This window comes from Molothrus aeneus, chromosome 4 (genome assembly GCF_037042795.1).
Source record: "Molothrus aeneus isolate 106 chromosome 4, BPBGC_Maene_1.0, whole genome shotgun sequence".
Classification (NCBI taxonomy): Eukaryota; Metazoa; Chordata; class Aves; order Passeriformes; family Icteridae; genus Molothrus; species Molothrus aeneus.
In genome coordinates this window covers 64,115,320-64,130,526 of record NC_089649.1, presented here as the reverse complement: position 1 = coordinate 64,130,526, position 15,207 = coordinate 64,115,320, and the positions used below count along the sequence as shown (strand labels likewise).

At 37.4% G+C, this 15,207-nt stretch overlaps 1 protein-coding gene across 5 annotated transcripts in view; it reads left to right on the top strand.

The window, feature by feature from the left end:
- The window catches only part of RGS12 (regulator of G protein signaling 12), an 80,520-nt gene that overhangs the window by 43,757 nt on the left and 21,556 nt on the right, over nucleotides 1-15,207 (top strand). For all 5 annotated transcript variants that reach the window (XM_066548684.1, XM_066548679.1, XM_066548683.1 and 2 more), the window contains 7 exons: nucleotides 1,808-1,977; nucleotides 5,043-5,135; nucleotides 6,256-6,399; nucleotides 9,884-10,063; nucleotides 11,315-11,468; nucleotides 12,719-12,795; nucleotides 14,520-14,720. In XM_066548684.1, coding sequence (XP_066404781.1) covers nucleotides 1,808-1,977; nucleotides 5,043-5,135; nucleotides 6,256-6,399; nucleotides 9,884-10,063; nucleotides 11,315-11,468; nucleotides 12,719-12,795; nucleotides 14,520-14,720 — 1,019 coding nt within the window. The remainder of the gene's footprint in view (nucleotides 1-1,807; nucleotides 1,978-5,042; nucleotides 5,136-6,255; nucleotides 6,400-9,883; nucleotides 10,064-11,314; nucleotides 11,469-12,718; nucleotides 12,796-14,519; nucleotides 14,721-15,207) is intronic.

Genomic DNA, 15,207 nt, shown 5'->3' with positions numbered 1-15,207 from the left:
TCTCAGTGAATATTTCTGTATTTCTGAGCTAAGAATATGCTTAAAAATGAAGTTTGGTAACTCTTAAAATTTTTTTTTCTTATCTTAACAACTATCTTTATCACTTTTCCCAGTACTTGTAACTGTTTTGAATGGTGCATTTTTTCAAAGCTCTTACTTCCAGGGAGGAACAGTAATGTTTTGAAACATGAAGTTTGGAAATGCAGAGTGCTTTCAAATACTTCTAACATAAAAGGAGACCTTGGGAGAGTGTATAAAGTAGGGTCTTTTTGGTGAAATTACTCATTGCTTTAGTTAGTCTAAGTGATTAACTGAGGAAAATCATAAAAATATCCCCATGAAGCACAGTCCATTTCTGACTGGTTGTGAATTCAGCTTTCTCCAACAGATTCCATTTCTAATGAGCTGCATACTTGCTTTTCCATTTGGCATAAAATTGCTGAATATACCATCTATTGAATTTGAGGGTATTATTTTCTCACATCTATTACTGCAAATTTTTCAAATAATTGAATGTCTATGATTTTTTTCATCCCTTCATCAAAGAATCTCATTCAGTTTGGCATCTCTGTGTGCAACCTCTCCTGCTTGAAGCAGGGAGATCAGACCAGGTAGCTCAGGCTTTAGCTGTGTGTCCACAATGAATTAAACCTCACATCACCTCTGTAAAGTGTGCAGCTGTGAGTTCAGCATTACCAGTTTTACATTTGTATACACTGGGAGGTGGAGGGACCATCCTATAAAAGGTTGTGCAGGAAGTAAATGACAAATCTGTGACTAGAGCCCTGCTGTAAGCAGTTCCCTCTCTTAGAGCAGCCATTTCTTTCCCCTTTCTACTGCTGTGAACAAATGGTCACTTTGACTTTTTTTTGTGTGCCTGTTTTGTTTACTGACATGACAAAGATGATCTGGGGTTAATACTTGAAATTTTTAGCCTGCTACACGAGGGGTTTTTTTGTGTTTCCCTGAATTCTCTAGGGGTTCTTGTTCATTTGTTTCTCAGAATAAAAAATCACTTCTGTTTTTTCAAGATCTAAAGGATCTGGTAAATTCTCATCTTGGAGTCTCAGGTTATTCCAGTATGTTGGCTGGAGTCTGGAATGGATCCCTGTTTTTATCAGAATCCATAATAAATGGAGGATCCATGATTTGATGTCTCACTTCCTGTGGATGAGGAAGGCATCCCTTACTATCTAATTTTCCTAATGTACTTTTCCACAATTGACTCCTCTCCTAAATTTTCAGTATTAATGGGAATCTTATATTTCCATGCAAAATTTCACAGGTTGCCTGTCTACCAGTTGAAGTGTTTATGAAATTTTGCTGTCTCCTTTCACCTAATAGGTTTTTGCCCATATTCTGGTGAACAGTGGGCTCTTGAAAGTCAACTTTCCTTGGATAACCTTCTGAAGGAGTGCAGTCTGTAGTGCAAGATATATAAAGAGGAAAATGGATTTTATTTTGTGGAACAAGAAAAAAGATTTTATTTTGGGCCTGTCCCTTCTGTTTCTGTCAGGGGACTGCTGTTGAGACACTCATTCAATTTTCTTTGCACTGGAACAGAAGAACTTGAAAGGTGTTTGGGGTAGTTTTTTTTCTATGCAGGTGCTCTTACTAAAAATGGAGAGGGATATTTAGAAGTCTGCACCACTGTGAGCTTGAGCAGGAGGTGTGATAAACCAAATAAACAATCCTGAAGAGTAGAAGTATAATATGTATAATATATATAATATTTATTTAATAGTACTTAACACTAGTATATATATAATAATACTTTGTTGACAGCTGTGATTTCCTTTGTTGGCAGAGCTGAACAGCACTGAGTTGAAGGACTGCATCAGTGAGAACAGCCTCAGCAGCAATGCCAGCCTCCCCAGCGTGCAGAGCTGCCGGCGCCTGCGCGAGCGGAGGGTTGCCAGCTGGGCCGTGTCCTTTGAGAGGCTTCTGCAGGACTCTGTTGGCGTTAAATATTTTTCGGTGAGTTTTGAGGGACAGTGAGAGGCTTTCCAAAATACTGCTGCTGTAATTTTCCTGTTTTTTTTTTTTTTCTTGACACTCTCCTTGTACAGGGCAAGAGACAGGAGCTCATTTGTGCTCTGTTGTTACCTGAGCATCTTTCTGAGTTTACACAGCTTCACAGTTGGGTAAAAGTTCATAATAATATTCAGATTGCCATGCATCTCTGCATAGCTTCCATTTTCACCTGAAACTTCTGCTATATTTGGTTGTCTGGGAACTTTTAGAATGCTTCCCCATTTTGTAAAATGCTTTTTTTTTTTTTGTATCTGGAGCCCTTGTACAAAAAGAAGGAAGTACTTTTAGTAGTTTCCTAAGAATGAGTTGTTTTTTACATCTATCTCCTGAAACATTGGAAGCCACATAGAAGGTGTTTTCAATGATAGAGTGGCTTATTTTCCTGTGAAAGGTTTTTAGAAATACTTTTTGGAAGTAGTTATGGTAGTTATGAGCACTGGTTAAAACTGCAACTTGAAAGAGTAATGCTGAGTATTTCCAAAGCATAAATACTTTGTAATACATAAATACTGTTCTGCACAGCACATTTATTGTAAATAGCATCATCTCTATTTTGCAAGGAAACTGAGGGTGCACACTTTTGCTTTGTTGCACTGAGAGTGCGTTGCTGATTCTGAATGTGTTACACAGGGACAGTTTGTGCTGCCCAAGTAATTTTCTCAATGAGAATATAAGGAAACGTGTGGTTTAGGAAAGGTAGATTATTGGAATCTGCAGTGACTCAGAAAGACTCTTTTGCTTGATACAAAAGTATTAAGAGATCACAATGGCCAATAAGCAGACTTCCGTGTTAACTGGTGGGGGAACCCAAAACTCACATTAACAGTGAACATCTATTTGTGGAAACAGAGAAGGGGAAAGCAAAATAATACATCCTGGATATTATGTCACTTAGTTTAGCAGAGTAGTCTGAAAGTTAATAACATTTCTGCTTTCATACTGAGACTTCTTGTCAGGCTGGAAAAAAAATTAGAGTTCTGATCTGATGCTAGAGTCCATCTAAAAAATGATGTAGTTCATGGGGCTCCTACTGAAAGTTCAGTTGACTTGGTTCTAATTACTTGTAAACCTCTGGTAAACTTGTGTACACTTAGGAAATTGCTGCATTAAATTTTTAGCTGCTATGATACTTCAAAACTTACATTATAAATGTAAAAAGTGGCTCATATAATTTTAATAGATGTTCAGATTAAAAGGTTAAAGGTACACTTCATTTCAGCAAAAGCCAACCTCAGATATTCTGGAAGTTTTACTTTTCGCCCACATTTTATTCTAATTAGAACTTCTTTTTATAAACATTGCAAAGGCACAAGTCTTAAAGAAATACCAACTTTAGAAAACAATTAGGGAATGTTAAAGTTTATTGTGTGCACCACCATTTTCTTGAGGCCCAGGAGATGTCCAGAGCCATTGCTTAGATTCATTAACCTGGTTGCCATAACACTGTGCAGTTACAGATTGCTGCCAGTATCCAGAAACACTGAGGCACCAGCATTTAATTTAGGGTTCCACAGCAAGTGTCTTGGTGCATGTGGGATCCAGCATCTGCCTTTCCTGAGAACAGCTTTGTCACAGAGCAGGAATTGCTCTCTAAGAAGGAGAGATTTTGCATGTTTTGCAAATAGTCCCACTTTGCATAATAGCTGCTTGGAGCAGTCAGCCAGGAGGTGAGAGCTGTTTGCAGGTCCCCCCACAAGGGGTTCAGAGCAGCCTCTGCAGCTTCCCAGCCATGGGTGACACCTGCTTGGCTGCCTGGTGTCCCAGCTGGGGCACCCCTCAGCCCTTCTGGAGAAGCTGAGATGTTGGACAGCTGCGCCCAAACCCTGTGGCCACGAGGAAACAAGTGGAGATGGACTCTGGGTTCACAGGGAATGTGCCCAGGGGGAAGTAGGCACTTGTGTTCCGGTTCTTGCTCACTCATTTGGTTCTCTTTAAATATGTAATTACATGTAAAGTGCAGAAATGTTCCCCTGACTACTCTCAGGATTGTCTTTTATGCGTTTGGTGTCTCAGCTTATGTATCCAAAGAACTTTAAATTCAGAGCTTGCTTGGGCATTTAGATTCCCTGTATTGTAGTTTACCTCAATTGCTTTCTTACAGCTGGACTCCCTGAACTCTTATGTAAATCTGAAAAGCACAAATAAACTTAAGTTTATTTCTGTGTAGATTCTTCTTACACAGCTTTCTGAGGCTGCTTTGTATGATAAGGAAGCTTCACTGACACCCATGTGATGATTGAGTGAAGGTTGTGGTGGATCAAGTTATTTTTTTATGTCTTTATTTTCCCCTGATGGTTAAAATTCTTTTAAGATGCCGAGAGAATACGGAATTATATAGCTTTGAGTGTGGGACAGTTTGTAATCGTAGAGTCTTCCAACTGAATCAGTATCAGTGTTCATTTAGACTTTAGGATGCTGTAATATCAATGTCCTGAGTATTCTGTGTTGTACTGGGAGATATTTTATTTTCCTCTCAGTGAGTATTTTCGAAAGAGAAACCAGGTAACCACATCAAACATAGTGAACAGTGATAGATTTTTGTTTTATAGTTGGCATGTGATACAAAAAGACACTGTAATGAATCCAGGATTGGTTATAGGCACTTCTTGATAAACATCTACTCTGTTATATCAGTAGAACTGCAATTAAAGACATTTACAGTGTCACTTTTAGATCTAGTTTATAAAGCATTTAAATTTTTATTTAAAGTGTATTCACCAGTCTATGCACTACTTAGCATGACATTTCAAATTTTGTACTTGCAAATGATTTGATTGTAACTTGATGTATTCTTCTAAATGTATACATGTAAAAAGACAGAAGAAAGAGGGGAGCACCTGGTATGTATTGGACATATATTGATTTTTACTTTAGGAAAAAACTGGATTGTGAGACTGATTGAAAACTTACATTTATGCAAACTTTCCAAGCATTATATATAAATGTTTTTAAGCTGACAAGTAACTTTTCTTTGAGATATTTATTTATTTGCTTATTTTTTCCCCTAGGAATTTCTACGGAAAGAATTTAGCGAAGAAAATATTTTATTTTGGCAGGCCTGTGAATATTTTAACCATGTACCTGCACATGATAAAAAAGAGGTAAGTTAATGTTGTATTGCAATACCGTGCGTTGCTTCTTCAAAAATTATTACTCCTTCAAGATTATTGAAATGAATGGAGCTGTGCTTGGTCTGTGTACTGTGACATCACTAAAATAGAGTGGGATGACCTAAGTTTAAGAATTTGGATATGTTCAAACTGCAGCAAAGTGCAGAGGTAGCTCTGTGAGAATGGGTTAAAGTATCCTGGATGTTGCAAGTGACCAGCAGTGGTAGCCCAGTGCATGGAAGTGCAGAGCAAGTTAATTGACCGTGTCAGGGAGAGGCCTCTTGCACTCTTTGAGCTAAACTGACTCCACCAACCAAGATTGTGTTTCTAAATAACTTAATTATCTGCTGCTCCAAGGGCAGGGCTCTCATGTTTGTTCACAAATTATGAGAATCTCCATCTCATCCTTTTGAGGGAATCCTACATTGGTCAGGCAGTTTGGGTGAATTTTGAACTTTGTACAGGTTGGCAACACTTCTGTCTACACCACAGCCAATCCTAGTCAGGTTTATGTGGTGGAAACAGTTTCACCTTCCAATTCCCTCTTAACTCTTTTGTCTACTAATGAGAATTTTTCTTCTACTTTCTTCTGTCTTCAAACAAAGTATGTTCTGAACACCACCCTTAAGGGCTGTGGGCTCAGCTTGGTGGGTTTTTCATTATTTTCATGATGTGGGTTTTTCAAGTAAACAAGTTAAAAATGAGTGGTTTTGACTGTAAATATTCATATATATACTTAACTTTTTCTCATTTCTAGAAATTTAATCTTAGAGGATGTATTTAAATAGTGTTATGTAAAAGATCTAAAAATCTGAAAAAAATTACTCTTCTTTTACAAAAATACTTGCTGTGGCTCACTGCTTGATTAGTTTAATTTTTATTTAGAGGACAACTTTTACTGTTCAGGAAATTTTTGATGAATATTTGTAATCATAAAGAAAAAAACCCTATTTATGTGCTTAAAACTCACAGAAGCTGTTATATAAAAAATACATATATAAAAGATTCAGGAGTGGCTATCTATTTTTGGGTGGAATGTATCAGTGTAAGAAATGCCTAGCTAAAATTATGGTTTTAAAACAAACATACATTTAGCATTTCTTTTCTGTAGCTTTCTTACAGGGCTCGGGAGATCTTCAGTAAGTTCTTGTGTAGCAAAGCTACAACCCCAGTTAATATTGACAGCCAGGCACAGCTGGCAGATGATATTCTCAATTCTCCCCATCCAGATATGTTCAAGGAACAGCAACTTCAGGTAACCATAGTAACCATGAATGTTCTATGTTTATGTCTGTTATCTTTTCCTTTATAATCTATAAAAATGGTTTTACATGCTGTGTATTTTAGACTCTGTTAGAAGAATAGAAAAAAGGCTGCTTGGCTGTTTTTCTGTTATGTGGAGAGAAGATTTTCACTTAACTAAAAAATAATCTGAAAAGTACTATTATTGAAATGAGGGTTTAGTGCAAGTAAATAATTCCATGTGTTGCAGCACCATTGCATAGAGTGTTTGCATCTGGCTGCTTTTCTTTTCTTTAGTGGAGAGCTGAGTACAGAAATAGTGTCTAGTTTTGGTTTTTAAAATGTTGTATTAAGGGAGTTCTTCTCTTAGGCTTTAATACTACTGTCAGGCAAAGAGATTTTAGAACTGTTGAGTCTGAAGACCTCTGAAGTGAATGTATTTTAAATTATTGATAATCAGAGCAGTTATGCAACAACAAGATACACTTCACATTTCCTGTAGAATTCAAGTTTCTAGGTTTTCTTTTTCCTAAGTCATCTGTTTGGTATCTCTTCTACCCTACCAGTTTATTAGTAGAAGTAGTTTTGATATCATCATTTTGGAATCAAGGCCATAGCTTTAGTGAGCCAGGTCACAGTCCTGGGACACAATCTCAGACCATGTGCTTTTGGGCAATCTGAGCAGCAGGGCACAGTGTCACCCTCCTGCAGAGTGGAGATGGAAAGGAAGGTCTGACTGCTGGTCTGGTAGCTCCCAGCTTTACAGCTACTCCTTCTGCACCTCCCAAGCCTGAGCCTTCTGTGGGAATTAGCAGTCACCACCTTCCCAGACATTTTTTCATGTATTTGTCATCCTGGTGTTGTGGAGACTGTGCCTGAATTCCTCCTTACCCTCTCCCATTTTTTTGGTGGAGCACAGGGTATCCTGATGAGTCAGGTGACAGGGTTGATGCAGGTTTTGTCTTTTTGAAAATGCTGCATCCTTAGTTGGAGGGCTCATAACGAGGGAGAAAATGCTCATGGGAAGTCCTGCTGTGGGTCCAGTCCCAGCCATGTGGCCTTTCTGTACCTGACCTCTTATCTCAAGCTCTGCCTCAGCGAGACCCCTCAGTCAGACCCAATCCTTTCAGTGAAAAATGAAGTGAGGCAGGATGAGAGTTCCTTGTGCTGCAGGCCCTGGCCTTGGAGCCTGTCTGAGGTGCTGTGGTGTGCTGCCTGGCTGAGGGCCGTGCTGGGCAATCAGCTGCTTGGTGGCCCTTCATTCCTTGCTTTCAGGGAGTGGTTCTGCAGGCCAGTTTGTGGTCTTGGTGGATGGCACCACACGATAACACACAGCTGTGGGTTGTGCAGTTACTGCAACACACCCACAGACTCTCAAAGTTCAGCTCGTGGTGGTGACACAACCTTAATAAAGTGAAAGCTCTGCATTTGTGGTCTTTCACAAGATTTTTTAGATTTGAGCACTGACCACAGAGTGGGTGCTGCTCTGTGGTGGTTTTTGGATGAGTGTGATGCTGGGGAATGGGGAGTGTTGCTGTAAGGCTGCAGAGGAGTGGCAGAATTGTGTGGGAAAGTGCCTTGGAAACACTTTCAAGCCATTCTCTTTCAAGCACTGCCTGTTGGGAATACCCCTGGAAGTTGCTTTCTGTCCATGTCCTGACAAATTTGTCCATGATCTTGTTGTTAGAGGTTGTAAGGGCAATGTGGATGCAGCCAAAGTACCCAGTTAGGATGTTGTTCCTTTTGTTAATTGAATAAGAACAAGCATTTTCAGTGTTTCTGAATGGAGGACAGTGTAGGTCACTTGAACATACTAATATAAGAATAACATAGCATGTACTTCATGAAGAGTTGATAATGGATGTAAGTTTTTCTATTCTTGTTTATCTGAAAATTTCAAATTATGCTTTTAAAATATATGTTTCTCATTTGTAAGAACAAGAACTAGCATCTGCTAGCCTTTACCCAATAAGCAGAAATCATTAAGCTGTGTAAATATGATAATAATTCTAAATATAGGAAATCATGGATGTAGTGTGAGCTAGAAACATGGGCCAGATGATAATCAGCTCAAGGTAAATTAGTTACCCTCTCATGACTCTGTCCAGCAAAGTTAGAAGGTTGTAATTTTTTTGCTGTGTTAAATATGTTTAATTTGCAGACTGTCAAAGCTGGCATATACAGAAGTATTTTTCCATAGCTTACCATGTGGAAAACAGTGCATTAAAAGGCAGTACCTAAGCAGGAATGGGAATATATAAAGGAGAAAGTCAAAAACATGGAACTTGGCATTCAGTTTGAGTTAGGTTTCTGTGACAGGATCAAGTTCTCTCTGCTCTGTCTTGCTGTTTACAAGATAAGTTTTGGGCTAAAGCCTGTTGGGAAGGGTGTGTCTGCACATCTGAAGCGTGGTTTCCATCTGCAAATGGGCCGCTCAGTCTCAGTGATGGACTTTGCTTTCTGCTCTTGGGAATGCCACAACCTGCTCATGGTGCCTACCTTCCTTTGCTTGTGGGGAATTTGTCATGTCCAAAGTAGCCATTCATACTGTTTTTTCAGATGAACTGAATCATCTAAAAGTATGGATTCACTTAAAACAGCAGGTTTGCAAAAATGGAACAAAAAATTTAAACATTATTTAGCCTTTAAGAAAAAGCTCTATTTCATTTTCATAACTTTAGCTTTGGTTAAATCAGCCTCAGATATTTATTCCAGGCTTGGTCTAGAGCTGCTTTCTTCCTCTGTGGTTAAAGATAAATGTTGATAATTTAATGTAAACTGTTCTCTTTCATGATCTACATATCTTGATTATTGAATTGCCCAGAGATGCTGATGGGTTTTTTCCTTATCATTGGGCACATTACTATGGTTTGCTGTTAACACTTGTCAGTTCTGGACTAATGATGTGATGATCTTAGAGGTCTTTTCCAGCCTAAATGATTCTATGACTCTGTGAACATTTTATATGCTGTAAAGGACTCTCAGCTTCTCCTCACATCAGCAATTAACTCTGTGTGTCTTGTATCATTGTGTATCATTGCATATTGTGATCATATCATACTTGTGTGTTTTAGAACATAAACTTTTCTTGTTCACAGCTACCTTAAAACACACCTGTATAACTTAATGCTGTCACATACTGTGCTAGTGTAATAACCTTTAAAATGTTTTAAATGGCCAGCTTGCTGCATGCTCCACACAGAATGGCATCAACACACTAAAAGAGGATGGTGTTGTCAAGACCCTACAGCATCTCAGCTTGCAGTTTGCACAAATCATAACTTATTTTCTGAACCTGTAATAAGGGAATAGATCAAATTATATTTCACTTTAAAATGGGTGCAGTGTATTTAGCCAGGTCTAAACAATGTCACACCTATGCTGTTTACAGCCTGATGTCCTAAATTTTATGGGAGCTTCCTGTTGCAAAGCAGCTTCATTTTCTTGATGTGCTACTGGAATGTATGTACCCATTATCCATTGTGGTTGAATTTCAGATATTTAACCTGATGAAGTTTGATAGCTATACTCGCTTCCTCAAGTCCCCCCTTTACCAAGAATGCATCTTAGCTGAAGTGGAAGGACGTCCTCTTCCTGATCCTCAGCGTGTTCCCAGCAGCCCCACTTCTAAGCACAGCGTCAGTTCAGACAAGTCCAACATGTCAACACCAAAAAAGGTGACTTTTGCATTCTTGTTATCTCAAACCCGTGTTTTTAAATAATGTTTTTCAAGTTCTTCACAAAAGCAAAGATAACATATAAAATAAAATTAAAATGTGTGGTTAGAGGTGCTGGCAAATACAATGGCCAAATTTTTATGTACTCAGGGATATACTTTTTTTTATTCTTGCCTTTGAATCAGTTTTCTGGATATTGAATTGCTGAATATAATTTTAAATCTTCATTATTATTTAACTATATGTGTACAAATAAAAAGTAAGGGTTATTTTGTTAATACATCAGTTCAGAAGCTTATTTTGGTTGAATATGGGAATTAAGATGTGATAATTTAACCTTTGCTGAGAGGAGACATTTTATCAGAAGTTTTGGAGAGGACTTAACCTAAACTAACTCATTTTGGCAGAGGGTAATTTTTAATTTTTTAGCTCCTACTAAACTAAGATAATTCTGTGTTAAAGAAGTACAGTTGCTTAAAAATTAGACCAGTAGTCTTACTGACTGATCCCTTGACATTATTTAGGGTTTATTTTTTCTTCTTGTAGATAATACCACCATGGCATTACATAACTGTATGGGTAAATTATAACTTCTCATTTTTCATGTCAATCACTACAGATTACCCCATCTGCCATTATGTATTCTTATGACTAGGAACTTTTAAAAAGTAGCATTTCAAGGAATATTCTAATAATCTAACAAGAATACTAGCTTGTTAAAAGCAAGTTTAGTTTAATATCAAACATTCCTGACATTTGTATTCTTCAACTCTAATAAATACTTGATTATACTTGTAAATGTTAAACAGTACTTTGTCATTGTCTTTGAAAGCTGTTCATGTTCAAGCCTAGCCTAGGAAAAATACCAAAGTGAAATTCAGTGTTTTAAAAGCAAGGCAAATGGCCTTTCCACATTAACTTAGGCATTACTGGGGACAGTTCTTTCATATTTGCTGTAGCTCCCCATGGCTCGTTTCCAGCTACTGTTTTGTACTCCCTACCAAGCAGCACATTTTCATCCCTGTATTTCTTTCTGCTGCCACTGCTGAGGTTTGCTGAGGTTTTTTTGGGGGTTTTTTTTTTGATTGCTGCTGAGGGGGATGCTGGCACAGACACCTGTGTGTGGGGTAAAGAAGGCAGCTAACCTGGCCATCACACTCTTGTTTTAGGAAGAAGTGTGGGAAGGTTTATTTTAGACAATATACTCACACCTGTGATCCAACCAGTGATTTAATTGTGTTTTGGTGATAGCTAAGTGGTAAGTCAAAGTCAGGAAGATCTTTAAATGAAGAGTCAGGAGAGGAGGACACTGAGAAGAAAAAGAGGGGAACATTCTTCTCATGGTCAAGAAGTAAGAGTTTGGGAAAATCACAGAAGAGAAGAGAAAATGGTGATTATCCAAACGGTGAGTATCACATTCTGCCTTGTTTCAAGGTTGTTTCAGCAGTAGATACGACTAATCTCACCATGATTCGTGGCTATCTAAGTGCATTCTTGGGAGTGACAGAGGAAAGGAATTGTCAAGTCAGAAGGCCATAGTGTGGTTAAGTATTGCTGCAGTTTTGTGGAAGATGTACAAGTAAATAGATAAAAATATGACAATATTTAAATTTGTTTTTACTGAATTCCACAAGATTTTTTTTTTAACGTTTTGGAACATTCTGCCTTTCTGTGTGCTGGTAATTGCTTTTGAAAGCAGAGAGCTGCTATTTTTATAGAAAGATAATTTCAAATCTTTATAGAAAAGTCCAGGAGCAGTACAGCAAATAGTGCTCTAGTTAGAGCTATTTAAAAATTCCTCCATCTGTGTTATCCTACTTTTCTTTCTTTTATCTGTAACACACAGGTATGTTCGCTTTTGAACAGTCACCATCTGTTTTCACCTTCCCTGACTAAAATGAAAAGGAGAGTCAGAGGTGTGAAAGCCCTTGTAACCTGCTGTTTTGTTACTTAATTGTGTTTGAGAATTTAAGGAAGAGTTCCCTTATGAAAGCACCTGTATGTGGCCTCTAGTGAAGATGAAAGTTTTGCAGTAAATTATTCTGTTGAGTTAAAAATAATGAAGAAATTCTAGCAAAGCACCAAATTTGGTCCATATTTGATAATTTAATTTTTGCTTCTGGTAAATGCCCAGACACACAAGATAGCTTTGATCATATGGATAGTTTGAGTGCTCTTAGTATATTCATATGTGAAAAGACATCAGAGGCATTTGCTGTGATCATGGACATTGCCTTCTGAAAGTGACTAGTAATTGTCTTAGATTTTGGTGTTCTAACACCATACTTGCACTTTAAAAATATTTATCTCCCTTGAGAATATCTGAAGAGGGAGAATAATTTTTTTAAGATGAAATATTGAAATCATGTTACATCTAGTTAACAAAACTAATATTTTTTTAAAAGATTTTTTTCCCCTTTTTTGATATAAAACAAATGGCTTTATTCAGGGGTTACATAACCAAGAAGCACTTGACCAAAAGTTACTTTGGTTTCCATGCTTCTGTGCACAGTATGAAGATTTGGTGGTTTCTTTCCTTTTAATGCAAAAAGAAAAAATTGTGACCCAACAAGCTAATATTTGAAATAGTTGTCTGTATTAGCATAAATAATGAAATAAGCCTCTTTACTGATTGCTGATTCTTTGCACAAACAGATTCTTTTCAGTCCAATGGATTGTCCTACAGACGGGAATCTCAAGGCTCCATGTCATCCACTGCGAGTCTCGACTTGGTAATGGCTGCCTCTTGCTCATGGGCCACTGGGGGAGCAGATGAAACAGTGAATTTCTGATTTTCTACGTGGTGTGATGTGGCTTGTTTGATGTAATGCCTTGGGAAAGGGGTTTCAAGTGATGCAGCTGCAGCACAAGATGTAATATTAGGCAATTTCAGAGTGTTAGAAATGCAAGAGAGGTTGTGTTCATATATTACTTCTTATGCTGTCCTTGGATATGCTTTGCATCTTGTCTGTCTTAACATCAGGCACTAGTGAACTATAGAATGTTTCCCTTTAAAGGCTGTAGCTCTTTAAAACCAGTTTGTTCTATCTGCAAGGATGAGAATCTGTTATTAAACAACCATAAATTGAAGCTTTTCCTCTTCTTGGCCTATGCAGTAAGGGGGATGCAAGTTGAATTAGGTTGATTTTTGTTGTGCCAGTGTCCGTCATGCTTCTTCTCTTTCTGTTTCCTTTAAAGTGTGTTTTTGTCATTATGACTTAATTTGGTCCTAAAATCCTGAGAAGTTTGTTGTGAACACTTTGTCATGCTAAGAAATTAACAAGTGAAGACACTCTGATTTCTAACCATCAAGTTTTGCCTTCACAGTGTAAAACTAATGAGATGCAAAATTAAAACAGTATTAATAAAACACAGATGTAATACTTTATTTATCTATGTTGATATGGAGGAAGACTCTAAAAAAAGGAAATTTTGGTTTTTTTGTACTGTTGATGTCCCTCTGATAGAATAGATTCTGTGTAATTAACCATCAACTAATAACTGTGTAATTTTATCTATGCTAAAAATATTGATCAGGGAAACAAGCATGGTGAAGTCATGTTTATTTCTGTTGCAAAAAAGTCGTTTTAAGAAATAGAAAATGCAAAGGCTCCCTAAAGCAACAACCCCTCATTTCTCTCCCACTCCCACCTGATTTAAATCAGAAAGTTACTGTGATTTGAATGAGAAGGACCATGTTAAAGAAAAGAGAAAAAGCATGATGAGTACCCTAAAAGGCTGTCAAACCCAGCATTTTTTAGTGTCCTTTTAAATTATAAGTGAGCTTTTTGTTAAATTTTCAAAGATACTTCTGATATTTAGTGGTAGTGTTACTATTTTACTGTTACTTTAGAATAAAGGTTAGTGCCTAGCCCGTAGCATTGTAGTTCTGATTCCCTTTAATAAAAACAATTAATGGTCATGAAGCAAAAATTTTTAAAATTTTAATTTCTCTGTGGGGTATTTGTGCATAGAATTCATATTATGTTGAAAGAAGAGGAAATTTTGTGAGGAAAGATTGAGGAACCTGATGTTTAAAGCCATTCCTCTTCACTTAAATGTTGATTCATAGGGTGTCAGTGGTAATTTTTACATCAGCAGGACATTATTGAGCACAGACATTTAACTATTTGGATGCTTAATGAGATTTAATTTACTTTTATAGTTTTTACTTAGGAGCTCTTTAGTAAATCTTATAACTTTTTAATCTTTTACACACTTGCTGTGTAAAACTTCATCTGTTCTTGAAATAAATTTAGATTTGTGATTTAGATTTATGATCTTTATCTAAATCTTTTAGGATTTAAAGTTATCTGATATTTGTGGTATTTGGAAGGTTTTCTAAAGCATGGTGGAAACGATGGTTCTTGGCTTGGTTTGATCTGTGTAGGCTCTAATAGTTTATACCCAGTCCTCATTTTCCCATTGGGCACTGACCTTTCTTTTTCCTTTCAAGTCTGAAACCTCAAGATTGCCTGCATTTGTGCCAGATAAAGACAAATCCCCCAAGTACTGCTGTGTAAACCTTCCGGATGGCTCATCCAGCAAAATGGCTGTGAAGTCAGGGTTCTCCATCAAGGAGGTGCTCTCTGGGGTCTGTGAGAAACATGGCATCAACATAGCTGCAGTGGACCTGTTCCTTGTTGGAGGAGATAAGGTACTGCATATTCCTGGGCCTTTTTGGAAGCATTTTCCTCCCCATTTTACAAATAAGGAATTCTGTTCTCTCCATACTGACACGCATCTCCTGGTTCTGCCCATAGCTTTACATCGGCAGTGCTGGTTAATTGAAGGAGAATTGAATTATCCACAAAGAAAACAAATGTCTGGTAGTAGATGCTACTGCATTAAAGCCCTAAAACATAGTGACATTCAGTTGCTCAAAGATGAATGAGATGCATTAATGGTAGAAATGAGGTACAGGTTTTAATATTGAGGAAAATTTCCAAGACAGCAATCTGTGGGGATGATGCAGTATGTGTGTGATGGCTCTTAGTCAACAGAAATATTCTCCAATTCAAAGAGAAGTTGTGGACATGAAGTATTTATTCTCTTAAATTCATGCTTTTGATCCGTCTAGATAATTACAATGACAAAAATCAATGAATGTTCATAGTTATGGGTTTTTTCTTTTAAAGCTTTCA